The sequence below is a fragment of the Rhinopithecus bieti genome, unplaced genomic scaffold (genome assembly GCF_001698545.2).
Source record: "Rhinopithecus bieti isolate Rb0 unplaced genomic scaffold, ASM169854v2 scaffold_7673, whole genome shotgun sequence".
Taxonomy (NCBI): domain Eukaryota; kingdom Metazoa; phylum Chordata; class Mammalia; order Primates; family Cercopithecidae; genus Rhinopithecus; species Rhinopithecus bieti.
In genome coordinates this window covers 6076593-6096407 of record NW_016806375.1, presented here as the reverse complement: position 1 = coordinate 6096407, position 19815 = coordinate 6076593, and the positions used below count along the sequence as shown (strand labels likewise).

The following is a 19815-nucleotide window of genomic DNA, read 5'->3' as shown; positions in this document are numbered from 1 at the left end:
TTGTCCTGTGACTGCTACCAAAGAGAAGCCAACCTCCCATGGCCTCTAAGAAGATTCAGTCATGTGCACAGCCAGCTGGCAGAACCGTGGCTACGGTCTCCGTGACTTCACAGGGCCAGCTGCTACCCTGTCCCCTTCAGGGGCATTCCGTGGTGACCCCAGACAAGGCAGCAGCCACCTGGGGACAAGATGATGAAGAAGGACAAGGAAGTACAATGTACGAAAGAATTTCTTGGCCAGGCTCAGTGGCTCATGCCTGTAATCCCAGCACCTTGGGAGGCTGAGGCAAGAGGATCACTTGAGCCCGGGAGTTCGAGACCAGCTTGGGCAATATAGTGAAATCCCGTCTCTACAAAAAATACAAAAATTAGCCAGGCATGGTGGCTTGTGCCTATAGTCCCAGCTACTCAGGAGGCAGAGGTGGGAGGATCACCTGAACCCAAGAGGTCAAGACTGTAGTGAGCCATGATGGCACTACTGCATTCCAGCCTGGGTGACAGAGCAAGACCCTGTCTCAAAAGGAAAGAAAAAAAAAAAAAAACCACTTATTGGAGAGAACCCAATACAGCCTTGATGATACAGGACTGAGTGTCAGTGGCCTGGCTGGGTGCCGGGCCAGGCAGCACTGCAATTGACTACACATCCATTTATGGGAATTACTTTCCCAATCTATTAAAAAATTCTAGTGTTGGCCAGGCATGGTGGCTCATGCCTGTAATCCCAGCACTTTGGGAGGCCGAGGCAGGCAGATCATGAGGTCAAGAGATGGAGACCATCATGGCCAACATGGTGAAACCCCGTCTCTACTAAAAATACAAAAAGTAGCTGGGTGTGGTGACGCGCCGTCTGTAGTCCCAGCGACCTGGGAGGCTGAGGCAGGAGAATTGCTTGAACCTGAGAGGCAGAGGTTGCAGTGAGCTGAGATCGCCCCCCTGCACTCCAGCCTTAGCGACAGAGCAAGACTGCGTCTCCAAAAAAAAAAAAAAAATTGTAGTGTTGTCAGCTCTGCCTTATGTGGCACTGCAGCAGGTTACTAATGGGTGAGAAGCCATTGGGGGAAATAGAGTTGGAGGGTGTTACAGCTAGAAAGTCTCCGGAGTGCTCTAGTTTGGACCTCCAGGTCTCTAGATAGGATAGCCAAGGCCCTGAGACACTGATACCATGGCCAAGATGTCCCAGCAGGATGGTGGGCAGTGCACACAGTCCAGTGCTCATCCCAGCTCCCCAAGGCCTTGGGCTGCAGCCACTCCACAGTGCCCACTCAAAGTGGCAGATTTTTCAACCATCCGGTCTTTGTAAGTTGCTCACTGCCTTCCCCTCTTCCCTGCCTCCTCACCCCCATGCCCAGATTCCAATTCAGAAGAGGCCCTTCCTGCATCAGGGAAAAGCAAGTACGAAGCCATGGATTTTGACAGCTTACTGAAAGAGGCCCAGCAGAGCCTGCATTGATAACAGCCTTAACCCTCGAGGAATACCTCAATACCTCAGACAAGGCCCTTCCAATATGTTTACGTTTTCAAAGAAATCAAGTATATGAGGAGAGAGCGAGCGAGCGTGAGAGAACACCCGTGAGAGAGACTTGAAACTGCTGTCCTTTAAAAAAAAAAAAAAAATCAATGTTTACATTGAACAAAGCTGCTTCTGTCCGTGAGTTTCCATGGTGTTGACGTTCCACTGCCACATTAGTGTCCTCGCTTCCAACGGGTTGTCCTGGGTGCACCTCGAAATGCGAGTCAGTCACCCATCGCCCCTTCTTTCCCGACTGACTTCCTCTCGTAGACTTGCAGCTGTGTTCACCATAACATTTCTTGTCTGTAGTGTGTGATGATGAAATTGTTACTTGTGAATAGAATCAGGATTATAAACTTCATTTTTAATTGAAAAAAAAGTATATCCTTAAAATAATGTATTTATGGCTCAGATGTACTGTGCCTGGGATTATTGTATTGCTTCCTTGATTTTTTAACTATGCACTGTCATGAGGTGTTTGCCACTGAGCTGCTCTGCTCCCCTTGCCAGATTGCCCTGGAGGTGCTGGGTGGCCGCTAGGCTGGTCTGCAGGAAAGTGTGGCCTGCCATTTCCAGGCCGTATCTGCCAAGCCCTGCCTTGTCTCTTACTGAGCAAGTTTGGCTCAAATTATAAGAGCCCCCATCTTGTGCCCAGCTCATGCTTCAAGTGTGTGTCCATCCTTTTGTACTCAGACCCTTGAGTATCTTGTAAGGAAGACAGGGTGAGCTGCATCATTCCTGGTTTCCAGGGGAGCCTGGCAGCTCCCCGAGAGGCGAAATGACTGTGGGAGGACCAGTTGCCGGTGAGGAGGCAAAGCAGTGACCCAGACCAGACTTTCTGATTCTTGGTCCCATGCGTCCGTAGTAGCTGGGGTGAAGACACAGTTTCAGGGACTGGTAGAGGTGAGTTTGGCTAAACTGGGCACCAGGCTAGAAGCCTAAGGGCTCATTTTAGGGGTTACGTTAGCTGTTGATTCACCAGCATCAGGTGAATTCAAGCCCTGGCATGTGTCTTGGGTGCACCATCAGCTTTGATTCTGAGTGGTCCTGTGGTTTGCCTGCGTCTGTGGGCACACTGTCAGAACTTCGGTGACACCCCTGGTAGTGGTACAGACAGGTGGTCTGGGAGCAGTCATCTTTTTTGGGCCAGCCACCAGCCCATCCTACTCCCTCAGGTAGCCCTTGGTCTTTACCTTGTCCTTGTCTGTAAAGTTGTTTTGGTGGCTGGGGCAGGGGAGCCAGGAGGAGGGAGTGAAGGTTGGGAATAGATAGGACAATCTCCTAGCTTCCCTCCAACTGAGAAAACACTCCAATTGGGCTTTGCTTTAAACTTTGTGTTCTTAAGTGATGTCAAAGCCATTTCCAGCTTAATGTTCTGTGGGTACCTTGGGGGCCATTCAGGCAGGGAGCATGGCCAGGCAGGGTGTGAGTATATTGTTTCTGATTTCTTTCATACATCAGGGTTCCTTGGGAAATTTTTATAATTTTTTTTAAAGTCTTGCTGCTTTAAAAGTTTGAAAGTGGTTCATTAAACTAAACAGGCTAATGTAATTTGTTGCTTATGCGAAGCCTAGTCTGTTGAGAATTTACTTTTTTAAAGATTATCAAATACCTCAGTAGGTAAAATGAGCCCATGATCTTCCACTGGGTGGTGAGCATACTCCCAGCCCATGGATAAGGCTGGAAGAGACAGGCTTTAGTAGGAATAGGGAATTTGAACTGTTGTGTGTCACAGCAGTTGACCCCTCTGGACTCCAATTTCCTTTCCTGTGAAATGAACTGATTAGACACGTTTCAACATTGTTAGCTGCTGCTGAGGCAGTGTCTAGCCCAAGATGGCAAATACATAGCTCATGTGCCTCTACTCCCACCTCCTTGACCAATACAGACATAACTAATCAATCGCACCACTCAGGTTCCTTGAGCCTGGATGTGCTGTAAGAATCCTGAAATCAGTGCTCTGGTAAGTCATTACTGATTGATTAGGGTTCAATCTATTTGACATCTTGGGCTAATCTTTGGAAGGTTTCCAACAATCACACAGAACCATATGCTGGTTGGGTTTCATGCTGGCCTACCCTGTCTGTGATGTTCCGTTCCGTGAAAGAAAACTCTCCTAATGCTATTCCACGGCGCAAAACTCTCAATACTATTTTGACACACACGTACCCTTGTGGAAGTGCAGGGGGCAGTAGACGAATAACAGACAGGAATATATTTGGGGAAGGCAGGGCTTAGGAAGATGGACCAAAAAGGGACTTCCCACAGCACAGACCTGATCATTCTGATTTCTTTTTTAGCTATTCACTGCCTAGCACATAGTAGGCACACAATAAATGATTATGGAATGGGATAGAATTTAGATCTTTCTACTGCGTCGACTAAGTAAGTCCTGATTTGCATCAAGGAGAGAACTGAGATAGGAAAGAACACTAGATTCCAAATCTGGAGAGTTGGGGGAGTCCAGATTCTACCAAGAATTTCCTTTGTAACTTTGATAAGTCCCTTCTACTCCCTGGCACCCCAGTGTGCTGAAAGGAGTTGGGCTGTGGATGATCTCTAAGCCCCTCCTATTTGCTTCTTCCTTGATTGCATTTGGTCAAAGGGTCGGCCTTGGGCTGGTGATACTTTAGAGTAAAGAAATGGAGAGTTTTAGCAAAGGATGAGTCTGTCCCTCCCTGCTTTGGGGTCAGCTGAAGCTGTCCTTTCATGTCAGATTAATCTAGGACACTTGAAGTTAACTTAGACGTTGGCGCTTGAGCAGAGACCTGAGCGTGGCATTGGGACATGACATGCCTAAAGTCAGGGCTAGGGAACGCTGACTGCCAAGGGCATCAAGTAGTCTCTACTTGCCATCCCGCACATAAAACGCTGCAAGTTCTAAAATTTACCAACCCTGCAGGCAACCTCTACCCCGAAGGACTCATTCGGTGCTGTGTATTATTTAGGGCAACTCCAAGGTCTATTCAGAAAAACGAGTGAACCTTGGTCTCTTTCCCACCAAACTGAGGAGTAACCCAGAGGGAGCAGCTGCCATTGGCAACCATCTCGTTGTAGCTCTGTCCTAGTGTTTGCTCTCAATGATGTTTACATGTGATCGCCATAAAGCTTGCTGTAGACTGTGTCGATAGCCGCCCGCACAGGGTAGGTCGTACTGTCTGTTTCTGTGCTGTGCTGGTGTTTTCCAAAATGTCTGATCCAACCACTAAGTGGAATTCTTCCATCTCCTTCCTCAGTCTGTACAAGGCTGAATCAGAATCCCCGTTCTCGGGGGCTCTGGTTACCGAAGGAAAATGCATCAAAGAGGTAAAGAATATGAGTGGATGGAGTGCAGCTAAGGCCCTCACCCCCTGCTCCGTCACAACTTGCCCCTCAACCAAAAGCTGCTTTGACTCAAAAAGCACCCATAAGGTATCTGCATCTGCCTTGAAATCTTGCAGTATGGAGTGTCATATATACTCAGGAGAGAGGCAGGGCTTTGCGGGCAGGAGAAGGAAGGGAGGAATGCTCTGAGCTGCAAAGACCTAGTACTCAAGTTCTGACACGGGAAGAGATGCAGTGAGACGTCTTTTGGTGCCTAAAGCCTATTCCTGTTGGTTTTTTAGAGTGATTTCTCCTAGACATGTGCAGTAGGCCCACTGGGGCTGCTGTGCAGTGGTGAGTAGAAGGGCAGGGAAGGCATGGACAGCCTGGTCCTTCTGCATGGACAGCTCAGTCCATGGCCCATCCTAGGTATAGAGTTCAGTTAATCCCAGTTGAGCCTGTAGCTTGAGAGATGGCTCATCCCAACTGCGAAGCATCAGCCCCACAGGATGTATTGATCTGACTCACTGATGTCAAAACTGCAGTATTTTTTTAGCATTTGAGATTTAGCAGCTGCCTTCAGTTTGGGGTTACCCATATCCCAGCATCAGATATAATTAAGGAAAGAAATTGGATGTACAATAGCAAAGAAAGTGAATGTAATGGCTTCACTGGCCAAAGAAGAGGGACCCTGTCATCCCTTACCAGTGGGGCAGAAGAAAACTAGTGCATGTGCAATATGTCAAAGCTAGTGCACCAGTCCCTGAGGTGTTTTCACACACAGATGGGCTCCAGGTCTGCTTGTCAAGTTTGGAGGTACAGGGTAAATGAAGGAAGAGCTTCAGAGTTGGAAACCCACATGCATGGATGTGTCCTTGGCCCAGAACCGCCATGGGATGGGTGAAGCCCTGGGAGCCGGCTACAGGACGCCCAGGAAGTAGGCAAAGGCTGACTTTGCATTAACCAAATAAAAGCACTTTGAGAAAACCCCAACACTTCAGCCTGGCTCCGTGTTTCTACACTGGACAATATGAGTCTCCTTTGGCTGTGCGAGGTGCTCTTCTAGAGACTGGGACAGGGAATTCAGGAATGGGGCTGTTGTCAGGTAGGAGAGAGCAGAGATTCCTTTTGAGCTGTCAGCAGCAGGAGAGCCAGTGCTGGGGCCAACCCTTTGCTGGCCTTTTGTTGGAAGCTCTCGAAACAGGGAGCCATGGATTTAGATCTTGGTACCTACCTTTATAGAAAGATGAAAACAGCCCAGCTGAGTGAAATGGGTTTGTAGAGTAAGTCACTTAACTATAAGCCATCTCAGAATCAGAAACCCCAATGTTTCTTACTTGCCGTGTGACCTTGGGCCCCTGTGTCCTCTTCTACCAAACGAGAATGTTGAATATGAGCATTAAAGTCCCTTTCACCTCTGAGAGGCTCAGATCCCCAGCCAGGAGCACTGGGAATCCATCACTCCTCCTTGAAACTGATTCCATTCTCTGACTTGCCCCAGCTCCTGTTCAGGGTGAGATTCTCTACAAGAACCAACCAGCGGTAGGTTCAGTCCCACTGTGTCCTGGCTGAGTTGCCTTATCCAAGGAGACCAGCTCCCCGGGACAGATCTAAGCCATAATTTCTAGTGGGGACAGTAAGGAATTAAACCCCCAACTTGGCTAGGTAACGATGTCAAATCTCATATTAACCTTGTCTTTGTCCCCACTGGACAGCTGTTAATCCGAATGTTGTGACCACTCGGCTGTTTCTCTCTTGTTCTCAGACAATACTAGCAATACACTTGTTTTTGTTTTTTTTGTTTTTTTTGTTTTTTTAAGAAAAACAGCTTAGGCACTTTTCACACATTTCTTTCAAATGATTGTAAAACATATGGGGCAACAGGAGGCATTGATCACGCTGCATATGTTTAGGACAGCTTTTGTTTTTTGTTTCTTTAATGGTATAGCAGCAGTGACTGAGGCTTCGTGATTCATGGGGACAGCTTTTCAGATACTCCATTTCATCAATATGCTTTGCACATCCGAAAGGAGGACAAAAATCCAACTGCCCGAATTTGGGGCTTGGAAAATAGGTTTTATAGGTGGTCGATCCCTGGGCTGTGCAAAAACTCCTCAAAGAGGGGTTTATATAGCGAGAACCCCGCTGTGCTGTATTTTTGGTCAAAGGAATCTCCAAGGCGGCTTATAAAAGCTTCCTTTTTCACTTGACCACCCTTGCTCATTGGTTACTTGTGAAGGGGATTGGTCAGTTTCCACCTCAGCACTTTGCCTTATCAACATGTGGTCGCCATCTAGTGGCCAAAGGTTGTCTCCACCAGCTACCCAGATAGAAGGCAAATCCTTTCAGTCACCCTGCTGTCCATCGTGAACTTTGGGAATGAAATATAATGACATGAACGAACCACCTTTGTGTTCAGAGATCAGTGCAACACTAGGGTCAGAAGACTCCAGAAGCAGAAGCAGCCACTTAGTAGACTCTCACGCAGAAGTGAGTAATGCACTAGCTGTCCTGTGGGCAGAAGAGACAGGAGTGGACCAGGAGAGGTCCAGGTGCCCGGGAGGGGTTTACTGTAACTGCAATACTGGCAGCCCAGCTGCCGACCTTGTTAAGTAAACCTTTGCTGGGTGGTCCGAATTATGCCCTCAAGGCCAGATAAGAAGTTGGGTGTAAGGATTCTGTGGGGGGCCTGGCCATGACCTTTGATATGGTCCACTGAATAGCCAAATAGTTTTTTTTGTTCAATTTTTTGTTTTTGTATTTTGTATTTTTAAAATCTTGTCAAATGTTTTGTGTTAGGAATAAAAAGTCATAAACTATTCCCAACTTTGTTTCTTGAGGGATGTTCTGATTCTGATGGAAACAGGTTGGAAATCTCGAGGGGAGCTTGGCCAAGGTGGTATACGCAGCAGGGGAGTAGACTGCTTGGATTTCCAAATGGTTTCTGGGGAAGATGACCATCCAGAAGTCCAGCTTAGTGCAGTCTGCTCTGGAATTCACACCCACTCCCTCACCTCCTTGTGCCATGTTGTTAGCATTGGCTTGGAGCATCTGCCTCTTCCAGAGGCAGCTGCTAATGTTGAAACCAACACGAGCCCTCTCTCCAACCCCAGGTTTCTAAAGAAAGTGTCTGTAGCCAGCCTTAATCAACTGGGCAAGGTGGTCCCTATGGTCCCTTTCCAGCATTTCCAAATCTTGGACTCAAATTCTTTTCTCTTGGTGTGACCACGCAGCCTAGAGAATTCTAAGCAATAGGAGCCAGGGCTTTCCCTGACTCTGCGACAGGGTCAAACCAAGGAATGGCTAAACCCGTGAGGTTTTGTCATCCCCAGGGGTACTACTGTAGGGGGCATTATTTATTAGGAAGCTTAACAAGGTAACTACAGCCTGAGTGCGTGAGTGTAAGGCTGTGTTTGTGGTGGGTATGTGTGTGTATCTGCACACATACACACGTCTGTGCCTGTGTGTGTGTTTGTGTGTGTGTGTGTGTGTGTGTAATTACATTGATGCATTTATTGAGAAAGGTGCAAGAATTTCACCTACACAGAGGGACACATCTGCTTTGTTATTTATAATAGAAAGCTAAATTTTAATTTTTTAAAGGACACTGCTAATGATTGAGAATCAAGTTTTTAGTTTTGCTATTTTTTTTAATTGGTAGAGGATTTTTATATATTTTTTCCATTTTGTTGGGTTGTGTCCTTATTTATAGAAATCCTTTGTCCGTGAGAGGCAAGGAGGAAACCTTCTTGGCTTTTAATTACTGTGGTTGTCATCGTCCCTACTTTCTTTCTGGTGTGATTTCTCTGTCTTACCTTCTAAATGAGAAAATGTTTTCCTGTATTTGTACATTGTCAGATTCTATAGTTTCCTAGATAATTTAACCAAATTGCTCTATGTATTATTATTCTGTGAGTATAAAGTTCTATTTTAATGTCTGTAAATACTTTAGAACTGGCTTCTTTTCTCGAACTCCTACTGTGGGGTTATTGTTTACATCACAGAAACTGTAGAATCTCTATGCTCATGTACTGTAAATAGTGAAGTGATCTGCTTATAAATAAACTTAACAAATACACTATGGAGATTAAAAACAAAATACCACCCACAGCTTTGCTCATTTGTGTCTTTCCTTATTGGTCCTGGGAGCTCATTGAGGGACACTCTGACCACTAAATGGGGAAGAGATTTCAGTTTTCAGCATCACCTTCTCAGATAAGACCCCGGATGATGTCTGTCCCCCACCTCACCACACTTTTCCTTCACGGCATTTTTCACGGTTCATAATATCCATTCGTGCTGGGCACAGGGGCTGAGGTGGGGGATCACTTGAGCCCAGGAGTTCAAGGCCAGCCCAGGCAACATAGTGAGACCCCCTCTGAAAAGTAAAGTAAATAAAATATAATAAATAAATAAAATAACCATTCAGACTCATCTCACATAACAGCTGTTCCACAAATGACTTTTTGCCCTGACTTTTATAAAGCTATACCACTTTCTGAACAAACACTTCCTTGTTTTGGTGTATCAACTTTTTCACATAAGCACATTGAATAAATGCACTGTAGGAGATATTTTGGCATTATGGTTCCAGGCAAAACACTCATCAATTTGTCATTACAAAATGGTTTCTGGTCAGAGGATCTCCTAGAGAGTAGGCCTGCACTGTGTGCGGTAATTGAGTGAACTCAGAACATTTTCCTTTGTGTACTTCCAGCAAGTAGGATGAGGAAGTGGCATCTTCCAAGACTCTCTCGCGTGCCTGTGTGTTATTTCCTCACGTCTCAAAGGGGTTGCCTGTTTTTTGCCCTAAAGCTATTTTTTGTGCTTTAACTTATTTTTAAATGTAAGATATCCATGAGCCCCAAAGGGTTGAAACATTGGCAAAGAGAATTATACATAAATGAGAACAATCTGGGTGTGGTGGCTCACATCTGTAATCCCAGCACTTTGGGAGGCCGAGGCGGGTGGATCACCTGAGGTCAGGAGTTCGAGACCAGCCTGGCCAACATGGTGAAACCCCGTCTCTACTAAAAATACAAAAATTAGCGGGGCGTGGTGGCGGGCGCCTGCAATCCCAGCTGCTTAGGAGGCTGAGGCAGGAGAATCTCTTGAACCTGGGAGGCAGAGGGTGCAGTGAGCCAAGGTTGTGCCACTGCATTCCAGCCTGGACAACAGAGCAAGACTCCATCTCAAATAAACAAGAACAGGTGCAATGAATGATTACATTTTATGTTATGTGCAAACTATTTTCAGGTTGCTATTTATTACATAAACTCATACAAACTCATACATATATTCTCCTTGTTCAGGTCATTTATTTTCCCATGCCGTGGAAATTGTTTGGATTTCTTTGATTGCAAGGGAACACATCATGATTTTTTTCCCATTAAAATTAATAGGAATGTTTCCACTTAGGGGCAGAGCTCTCTGGTGTGATGAGAGTATGTGTGTGATTGAGGGCTCAGTACCTGTTGCCCATCTGTTGTAGATGGTAAGCTTCAGGAGAACAGGCCTGCTTTTCCATGCACTGCAGGGCACCGGCCCCATCAATCAGGAATTCCTGAGTGGATCCTACCCATAATGCAAGGAATAGGATGGCAGATGCAGAGCCTCAAGACCTGCCTTTGGGACCCATCTCTGCCACTTCTGTATTGTGTGAATTGGGTAAACCACCTCTTTGGTCCCTGGTTTTCCCAAATATGAAACAATTTGCTTAGGTGAACTCGAAGGTCCTTTATTTTCTTACGTTCTTTAAAAACAACAACAACAAGAAAACCTGATTTGCAGAAGGTGCAAGGAAAATGCTTATAAGCTGGGGTTCTGGTGTCAATCTGCATGGCACTTTTTGTTTTTGTTTTTTTTTTGAGATGGAGTCTCACTCTTGTTGCCCAGCTGGAGTGCAATGGTGAAATCTCGGTTCACTGGAACCTCTGCCTCCTGGATTCAAGTGATTCTCCTGCCTCAGCCTCCCAAGTAGCTGGGATTAGGCACCTGCCACCACACCCAGCTAATTTTTGTATTTTTAGTAGAGACGGTTTCACCATGTTGGCCAGACTGGTCTCGAACTCCTGACCTTGGGTGATCCATCCACCTCAGCCTCCTAAAGTGCTGGTATTACAGGCGTGAGCCACCACACCCGGCCTAAGCTGCTTAGCTTTGAATCTTGGCTCCACCATTTACCAGCTGGGTGTCCTTGGGTAGGTTTTCTAACCTCTCTGTCTGCTCCTCACCATGTGATAAATGGAGCTAGTAACAGTTTCTCCCTTGGAGTATTGTTATTAGGATGAAATTAGATCGTGCACACTACCTAGGACATGGTAAGTACTGAATCAGCATCAGCTGTGATCCTTATTGCGCTCAGTCTCATTTGGTGCTAACCATAGTCCTCTGAGAGGCACCGCAAGGATCTTGACCTTTTTGTGACCGATTGGGAAGGCTGGAAGTGGAGCAGAAGGAACCTGCCGAAGGGACTCAGAAACGTGGCAGCAGAGTCAGGACCAGCAACATCAATGCCTGTGTGTTCCTGAGTGACACTTATTTCTCCTTGCTACTCTGCCATGTAACCACCACATGTGATGTTCTTAGGACAGGCCTCTGCTTAAAGACCACTGCTCTCAGAGTGTGCATTGCAGCAGGGCAGAACATCTAGTTTGGGAGTTTAAAGATGCAAGTTCCAGACCCAGCTCTCTATTGCCATCATGACCTGCAAATAGGAGCAGGGCTCATGCGTCAGGGGCCCAGATTGATCTGCTCTGGAGGCCACCAGGATGTGGATGCCCTGTACACTGTGTTCTCTGTGACCTTGGGCATCTCCTGGAGGGAAGCCAGGGAACTGTGCCAGGAACTTGGCCCAGCCCCATCCTCTCACTGGCCTTCAATTTCCTTGTGTGTCTAAAAAGAGAGATTACAGTAGATCAGTGGTTTACAGGTTGGGAAAACCATGTGGCTCCCTCTCCTCAAAGCAACTGTTTTAATGTATTAGTTTCTGCATAACATTCAGTGTGGAAGGAAGAAAAGTTCTAGAGCTAATGTCCATTTATTAGAATGAGACAGGAATGTGTTACATGCGGCCACAAAGAAACAAACAGATAAATACAGGATGTGGGAAAACTGACTCTATTTTTGCAAGTTGGTGGCAATGGAAAAAAGGAAGGAGCACTTCGTAGATTAAAAGAGACTTCAGAAACTTAACCATAGCTATGTGAGGTGATGGATCTATTAATTAGCTTAATTATGGCAATCATTTCACAATGTATATCAAAACATCGCAGTGTGTACCTTAAATATGTGTAAGTTTTATTTGCTAACTATACCTCCGTAAAGCTGATGGGGGAGAACAACAGAGAATTAAAAAAAATGAAGATTTGGACAAGCGTAACAGAAACTGACTTGCAAATTTTTAGCATGTTATTGTCATTTTCAAATTCTGGTTTATTTGTGCTGTTTTCAACATCAGTTACTATGGTGCAAATGCTGATCAGGCCAGTGGCATTCTGCTAGGTACTGCAGACTTGCCAGAACATACTTAGATTTGGTTTAAAAGAAATAAGTCCTGGGCCGGGCGCGGTGGCTCAAGCCTGTAATCCCAGCACTTTGGGAGGCCGAGGCGGGCGGATCACGAGGTCAGGAGATCGAGACCATCCTGGCTAACATGGTGAAACCCCGTCTCTACTAAAACTACAAAAAACTAGCCGGGCGAGGTGGCGGGCGCCTGTAGTCACAGCTACTCGGGAGGCTGAGGCAGGAGAATAGCGTGAACCCAGGAGGCGGAGCTTGCAGTGAGCTGAGATCCGGCCACTGCACTCCAGCCCGGGCCACAGAGCGAGACTCCGTCTCAAAAAAAAAAAAAAGAAAGAAAGAAAGAAGTAAGTCCTGACCAGGTGCAGTGGCTCACGCCTATAATCCCAACACTTTGGGAGGCTGAGGCAAGAGGATTGCTTGAGGTCAGGAGTTTGAGGCTAGCCTGGGCAACAGAATGAGACCCTATGTCGACAAAAATAGGTTTTAAAAAATTAGCAGGCTATGGTGGTACATGCCTGTGGTCGCCACTGCTTGGTAAGCTGAGATGGGAGGATTGCTTGAGCCCAGGCGGTTGGGGCTCCAGTGAGCTATGATCATACCACTACACTCCAGCCTGCGCGATAGAGTGAGACCTTGTCATGAAAGAAAGAGAGACAGAGAGAGAAATTCTGCTAGTTTAGTTTAGTTTGAGACAGAGTCTTGCTCTTGTCGCCCAGGCTGGAGTGCAATGGTGTGATCTCAGCTCACTGCAACCTCCGCCTCCCGGGTGCAAGTGATTCTCCTGCCTCAGCCTCCTGAGTAGCTGGGATTACAGGCTCGCATCACCACACCTAGCTAATTTTTGTATTTTTAGCAGAGATGGGGTTTCACCATGTTGGCCAGGCTGGTCTTGAACTCCTGACTTCAGGTGATCCACCCGCCTCGGCCTCCCAAAGTGCTGGAATTACAGGCGTGAGCCCCCGCACCCGGCCCACATATATCTTTTTAAACCAACAGAATGCCTGTTAACTTAAGAAATAGAAGTTCTGAAATTGAGAATAATTTGTCTTAATTTATACTCTGTGAAATCAATGAAAAATCCAAGAATAAAAAGTACATCTTTTTTCTAAAACCAACAAAAGAAACAACTAAATTCAATGTGTGAAATTGTTTGGATCAGATTCAGGCAAGCCAGCCACTAAAAACGTTCATGAGAATGAAGGAAGGTTGATTAAGGGCTGGCATCACAAGTTGGGTATCCCAGAAAGCAGACTCTAAAATGGACTTAGTCTGCAGGATGCTTATTAAGCAGTGCCCTGGGAACCGATGCTTGGGGAAGGGAAGGAAACAGGAGTAGGCAGAACGAGAAGTCGAGTTGTGATGTGAACCCAGCAACAGCCTTAGTGGACCCCACGAGGAGTCCTGGAGCTGGAACAGCCCTGCACAATTATCCCGTGCTCAGCCAAGATGGCCAGGCCTCTCCACCTGGCATGGGTCAGTCATTGGGTGTAGGCCACCCTGGCAAAGGCTGCAGTAACACCTGATGTGGCTGATACTGAGGGTGGTCTGTCAACAGCACTCAAAGCTGGTGGGGTCCCAAGTCCTTTGCTGAAGCTTGGGGTCTGTGCCGCCCATCAAAGCATACATCACAGCTGGGTATTAGGCAGGCATCGGTTGCATGGGCCAGTGACGCGGTTATGTTAGAAAACATCCTTATTTCTTTAAAGATGACTTAGTAGAGGTGTGAAATGATAAGTGTGGGATTTGCGTTTTTTTTTTTTTTTTTTTGAGTCAGAGTCTCACTGGGTTGCCCAAGCTGGAGTGCAGTAGCATGATCGCAGCTCACTGCAACCTCCGCCTTCTGGGCTCAAGGGATCTTCTCACCTCTGCCTCCTGAGTAGCTGAGACTACAAGTGAGCGCCACCACACCTGGCTAATTTTTGTATTTTTTGTAGAGACAGGGTTTTGCCATTTTACCCAGGCTGGTCTCAAACTCCTGGGCTCACGCAATCTGCCCACCTCAGCCTCCTGAAGTGCTGGGATTACAGGTGCGAGCCACCACGCCTAGCCAGGATTTGCCTTTAAACACTTCAGGTAAGAAAAAAAATTGAAAAGGAAATGTATAAAGGACAGATGAAATGCATGTAGCAGAATCTTGATACTGGAATCTGGGTGATGGGTATGTGGGGATTCAACGTACAATACTTTTGAAAATGGTTGAGAATTTTTACAATACATTAAATGAAAGTATAAGAACAGAAATGATCCTAAGCAAGCCAGTGCATCTGGCATTAATTAAATGTTTAGTTAATGTCTATGAAAGCTAGAATACTGGTTTTAGCTCAATAGGCAGTTCTCAAGACTAAAAGAATGTTTAAAAACCACTGGATAAGGTATAAGCCAAGCTTGTTCAACCCACGGCCTGTGGGCCACATGCGGCCCAGGATGGCTTTCAATGCAGCCCAACACAAATTCATAAACTTTCTTCAAACATTATGAGATTTTTTGTGTGTGTGATTTTTTTCTTTTTTTTAAATTTCAGCAGCTATCATTAGTGTTAGTGTATTTTATGTGCAACCCAAGACAATTCTTCTCCCAATGTGGCCCAGGGAAGCCAAAAGATTGAACACTCCTGGAAGCGAAATTCTCTATCAGTTTTGAAATCCTATGACTCTTTTACTTCTCAGGGTGTGTGGTCTTCCACTGGCTTGAGTCATGTCTTCCCAGGAAAGGGTGGTGCCGTCCGGCCAGCAGATCCTCGGTGGTGTTACTGGATGCAGCAGGACTTGGATGTAGTTGCACCCCCTGGGCTGGGGTTTCCCCCCAACTGATTTCCTGCGGCTGCTGCAGTGAAACAGGAAAAAGAACACACCAGGTGACAAGAGGCTGCAGTGGGCTTCCCCTTTGACCTAATTTGGACCAAGAGTTGCAAACTCAAAAGCTTTCAGCGACCAACAGATGCAGAAGGCAAACCAGGTGTGAGGAGAATCACAGAAACTGAGAACTTTTCTCTAAGAAAAATAGCAGCACGAGGATGATGACAAGTGAGAACCAGTACTTGGCACGAGTGTCTGGGAGACCTGGGGAGTGGTGAACACTGACAAACTAGAGACAACCTCTGTCTCATCCAAAGGGGGCAATTGCCACTCAGGTTCAGCCAATTGTTGTCATGTAAAAATGATAGACTGGTGTGGCCAGATCTTACCCTTTTACTCTTTTAGAAAGAAAAGCTGAGCCAGGCACAGTGGCTCACGCCTGTAATCCCAAGACTTCAGGAGGCTAAGGCAGGAGAATCACTTGAGCCCAGGAGTTGGAGGCCAACCTGGGCAACATAGCAAGACCTGGTTTCTACAAAAAAAAAAAAAAAAAAATTGGCCGAGCATGGTTGCATACGCCTGAAGTCCCAGCTGCTAGGGAAGCTGAGGTGGGAGGATCGCTTGAGGCCAGGAATTTGAGGCTGCAGTGAGCTATGATCGCACCACTGCACTCCAGCCTGGGCAACAAAGCAAGACTCTTGTCTCCAAAAAAGAAAGAAAGAAAGGCTGTAAATCTGGATTTTTTAAATCTTACATATTCCAATTTTAAAATGTGGCCAAAAAATTCACCTTTAAAAAAATATTGCTACTGATTCTCTAGCTATGTAAGCCAAATCTGTATTTTTTTATCTGAAGGCCACAAATTTGCACTGACGTACTACTTGCCCAAAAGACAATTTGTACAAATTAGAAAAATGCACTTATTTCCCAGGATATCTCACTGCCATTTTTCTGGAAAATCAAAATAACTATACACATCTGTGATGTACAGGATGCTCCCTGGAGTCGTGCAAAGCATAAGCTGCCAAACTCTAAGTGGCCCCTAAGTTTGCAGCTGCCCATTTAGAATCAACCCACACTGCTCAGAGCAGAGCTGAGGCCCCGATATTTTCCATGTGTAAGAGCCATGGGTGAAGAGGGATGGGTGTGCGAAGGAGGGCAGTCAGGGTGAGGCAGGACGAGATGCCATGGCCTGTGAGGAAACAGATCACACAACCAGTCAAAGAAATGACTTGGGGGAGGGGCAGTGCTGTCAGTAGTAAAGAGTTAGAACAAACAAATCCCATTTGATTCTGAAGGCAGAACCGTGACCACTAAGTGGAAGCTTCAACAAGGAGAACAATTTGAGGTCAAGGTAGACCTTTCTAATAGTGGTACTGAATGAGGATGTCATATAAGACAGTGAGGCCTCTGTCACTGGTGGTATGCAAGCATGATGGTACAGATAGAACTCAAACATCAGACAGAAGTCTGGAAATAGGGCCTCAAATTCCTTCCAAGGCCGGACGCAGTGGCTCACGCCTGTAATCCCATCACTTTGGGAGGGCGAGGCAGGTGGATCACCTGAGGTCAGGAGTTTGAGACCAGCCTGGCCAATATGGTGAAACCCCATCTCTACTAAAAATACAAAAATTAGCCAGGCGTGGTGCCAGGTGCCTGTAATCCCAGCTACTCAGGAAGCTGAGGTGGAAAAATTGCTTGAACCTGGGAGGTGGAGGTTGCAGTGAGTGGAGATTGTGCCACTGCTCTCCAGCCTGGGCGACAGAGTGAGACTCCGGCTCAAACAATAAATAAATAAAAATAAAATTCCTTCCAACCAAGAATTATATATCTTCTCCTTTGCCCCAGGGTAGGGACATAAGTCCACAGCCCAAAAATCAGAGTCTGTGCTATGTTGGTTGAGGGGGCACTTGCTGGGAGGCCTGGAGCTTTCCTCAGCCTCAATCTTGGGGACCAGGCTCTGCCTCTTACTGTGTGACTTGGTCTCTTCCAGCCTCGGTGCTCTCACACACAGAATGGGGACAATACTGGCCATCAGGAGGCCTGAATGAGACTCCATGTATGAGGCTCTGAGGCCAGAAGCAGACACTGAGTGCCCAGGGAGTGGGTGGTGGGAGTCCCTGCTTCCTGCTTCCACAAACCTGGCTTGGCCGACTGCTGTTTCTGCTTCTCCTCCTCCTGCACCTTCATCTTGGCGTCATACTCGTCAGCAAGCGCCTTCCACTCTTTGCGATTGTTGGTGATCCCGTCCAACATTGGGGTGATCTCCTTGTGGAAACGGGAGAATTCCTGGAAGAGAGAGTATGTGCCTCTGGCGCAAGGGCCAGGCCCCAGGGTCAGGGCTCAAGTGGGTGGCACAGGTGGAAATGTCCAACACTGGAATGAGCTGCTTTGGGGTAGCAGGCCTCCTGCCACCTGGCTGATGCCGCAGGGCCTCCCACCACCTGGCTGATGCCGCGGGGCCCCCCGCCACCACGCTGATGCTACGGGGTCTCCCGCCACCACGCTGATGCCGCGGGCCTCCTGCCACCACACTGATGCCACGGGGTCTCCCGCCACCACGCTGATGCCGCGGGGCCTCCCACCACCATGCTGATGCTGCGGGACCTCCCATCACCATGCTGATACTGCAGGACCTCAGTCCATACCAGCCCCTGCTTCCCCTGTGGCACCCCTGTCCTTCAGGATGAAGTGAAAACCCCTAACTCCATGACCCAGTGTCTTCCTGCCCCTGACCATCTTGCATTCTCCAAGCAACCCAAATCTCTTAGTTCCTAGAGTGTGTCCTCCATTCTGTGAGCCTCACACAAGCTGCTTTTTTTTTTTTTTTTTCTTTCTAAGACAGGGCCTCTCTGTTGTCCAGGCTGGAGTGCAATGACACAATCACAGCTCACTGCAGCCTCAAACTCCTGGGCTCAAGCCATCCTCCCACCCCAGCCTCCCAAGTAGCTGGAACTAGAGGCGCATGCCACCACACACAGGTAATTTTTTATTTTTGTAGACACAGGGTCTCCCTGTGTTGCCCAGGCTGGTCTCAAACTCCTGGCCTCAAGTGATCCTCCTGCCTTGGCTTCTCAAAGTGCTGGGATTACAGGCGTGAGCTACCATGCTCAACCCAAGCTGTTCACTTTGCTGGAACACTCTAACCTCCCCTTTTCTGCCTTGCGGCCTCCAATTACACATCACTTTCTCCAAGAAGCCTCTTCTGGCCCCCTAGGTAAATGGAGTCCCCCATTGGAAGCTCCCAAAGCCCTCTCTTACCACACCTTGCTTCCTTGTCATGACTCCCTTTGCTTGTCTCCCTGAAAGGCTGAGAACCTGGAGAGGGCAGGGACATTGGCTGCCTTGTTGCCTGGGGTGGCCCTGGCCTAGCACAAGGTATGGGACACAAGGATACTCAGTAAATACTTTCTGAGTGAAATGGGATGTTGAGAAGATAATTCTTTTTTTTTTTTTTTTTTTTTTTTGAGACTGAGTTTCGCTCTGTTGATCAGGCTGTAGTTCAGTGGTGTAATCTTGGCTCACTGCACCCTCTGCCTCCTGGGTTCAAGTGATTCTCCTGCCTCAGCCTCCCAAGTAGCTGGGATTACAGGCATGCGCCACCACACCCAGCTAATTTTTTTTTTTTTTTTAGTAGAGATGGGGTTTCACCATGTTGGTCAGGCTGGTCTTGAACTCCTGACCTCAAATGATCCACCTGCCTTGGCCTCCCAAAGTGCTGGGATTATAGGCATGAGCCACCAAGAATATGATTGTTAAGGCTCCTACAGCTCTTTGAGCACGGCACATTACAGTTTATGAAGCAATTTATCTCCTCTGGTCCTCAAATTCCTGTGAGGTAGGAAAATAAGATTCATCACGTCTACATCTTCAGGTAAGGAAATTGAGATGCAGATTGATGGAGTGGATTTGCCCAATATAAGAACAGCAAATCCAGGGCCCACTGCGAAATGGCAGCCAGAGCCGACTGTTTGGTGATGCCTGGGTTCTGGTCCAGGCTCTGCCACAAACTATGTGACCTTGGGTGGGTCACTACCAGAGCTCACCTTCAGCCATGAAATCAGGATAGTAATAATACCTACCCCACAGTGTGATTTTGATAACGTACATAAAGCACTTAGCTCGGTCTCCCTTATTTAATAATATTCCTGATGATTAAAACTCATTCCCTCAGCCGGGCACCATGGGCTCACACCTGTAATCTCAGCACTTTGGGATCCTGTACTGAGGTGGGTGGATTGCTTGAGGCCAGGAGTTTCAGACCAGCCTGGCCAATAAGGCAAAACCCTGTCTCTACTAAAAATACAAAAATTAGCCGGGTGTGGTGGCACGTGCCTGTAGTCCCAGCTGCTTGGGAGGCTGAGGCAGGAGAATTGCTTGAACCCAGGAGGTAGAGGTTGCAGTGAGGTAGAGATTGCAGTGAGTGAGACCACTGCAATCCAACCTGGGTGACAGAGCGAGACTCTGTCTCAAAAAAAAAAAAAAAAAAAAAAAAAAAAATTAGCTGGATGTGGTGTGCACCTGTGGTCCCACCTACTCAGAAGGCTGAGGTGGGAGGATCATTTGGGCCTGGGAGGTCAAGGCTGCTGTAAGCCGTGATGGTGCCACTGCACTCCAGCCTGGGTGACAGAGGGAGACCCTGTCTCAAAAAAAAAAAAAAAAAAAAAAAAAAGACAGGAAAAAA

General features: G+C 47.1%; 2 protein-coding genes across 5 annotated transcripts in view; one reads left to right on the top strand and one right to left on the bottom strand.

The window, feature by feature from the left end:
• Positions 1-8922, top strand: part of PPARGC1B (PPARG coactivator 1 beta) — a 127379-nt gene extending 118457 nt beyond the window's left edge. For all 3 annotated transcript variants that reach the window (XM_017875803.1, XM_017875802.1, XM_017875801.1), the window contains one exon: positions 1349-8922. In XM_017875803.1, coding sequence (XP_017731292.1) covers positions 1349-1449 — 101 coding nt within the window. In that variant the 3' untranslated portion in view covers positions 1450-8922. The remainder of the gene's footprint in view (positions 1-1348) is intronic.
• Positions 8923-13021: 4099 nt separating this feature from the next.
• Positions 13022-19815, bottom strand: part of PDE6A (phosphodiesterase 6A) — an 88031-nt gene continuing 81237 nt past the window's right edge. Inside the window, exons 21-22 of one of the 2 annotated variants that reach the window (XM_017875804.1) lie at positions 17273-17420; positions 13022-15159 (exon numbers count right to left, since the gene is read on the bottom strand). In XM_017875804.1, coding sequence (XP_017731293.1) covers positions 15083-15159; positions 17273-17420 — 225 coding nt within the window. In that variant the 3' untranslated portion in view covers positions 13022-15082. The remainder of the gene's footprint in view (positions 15160-17272; positions 17421-19815) is intronic. The other variant, XM_017875805.1, reaches the window with a different exon arrangement.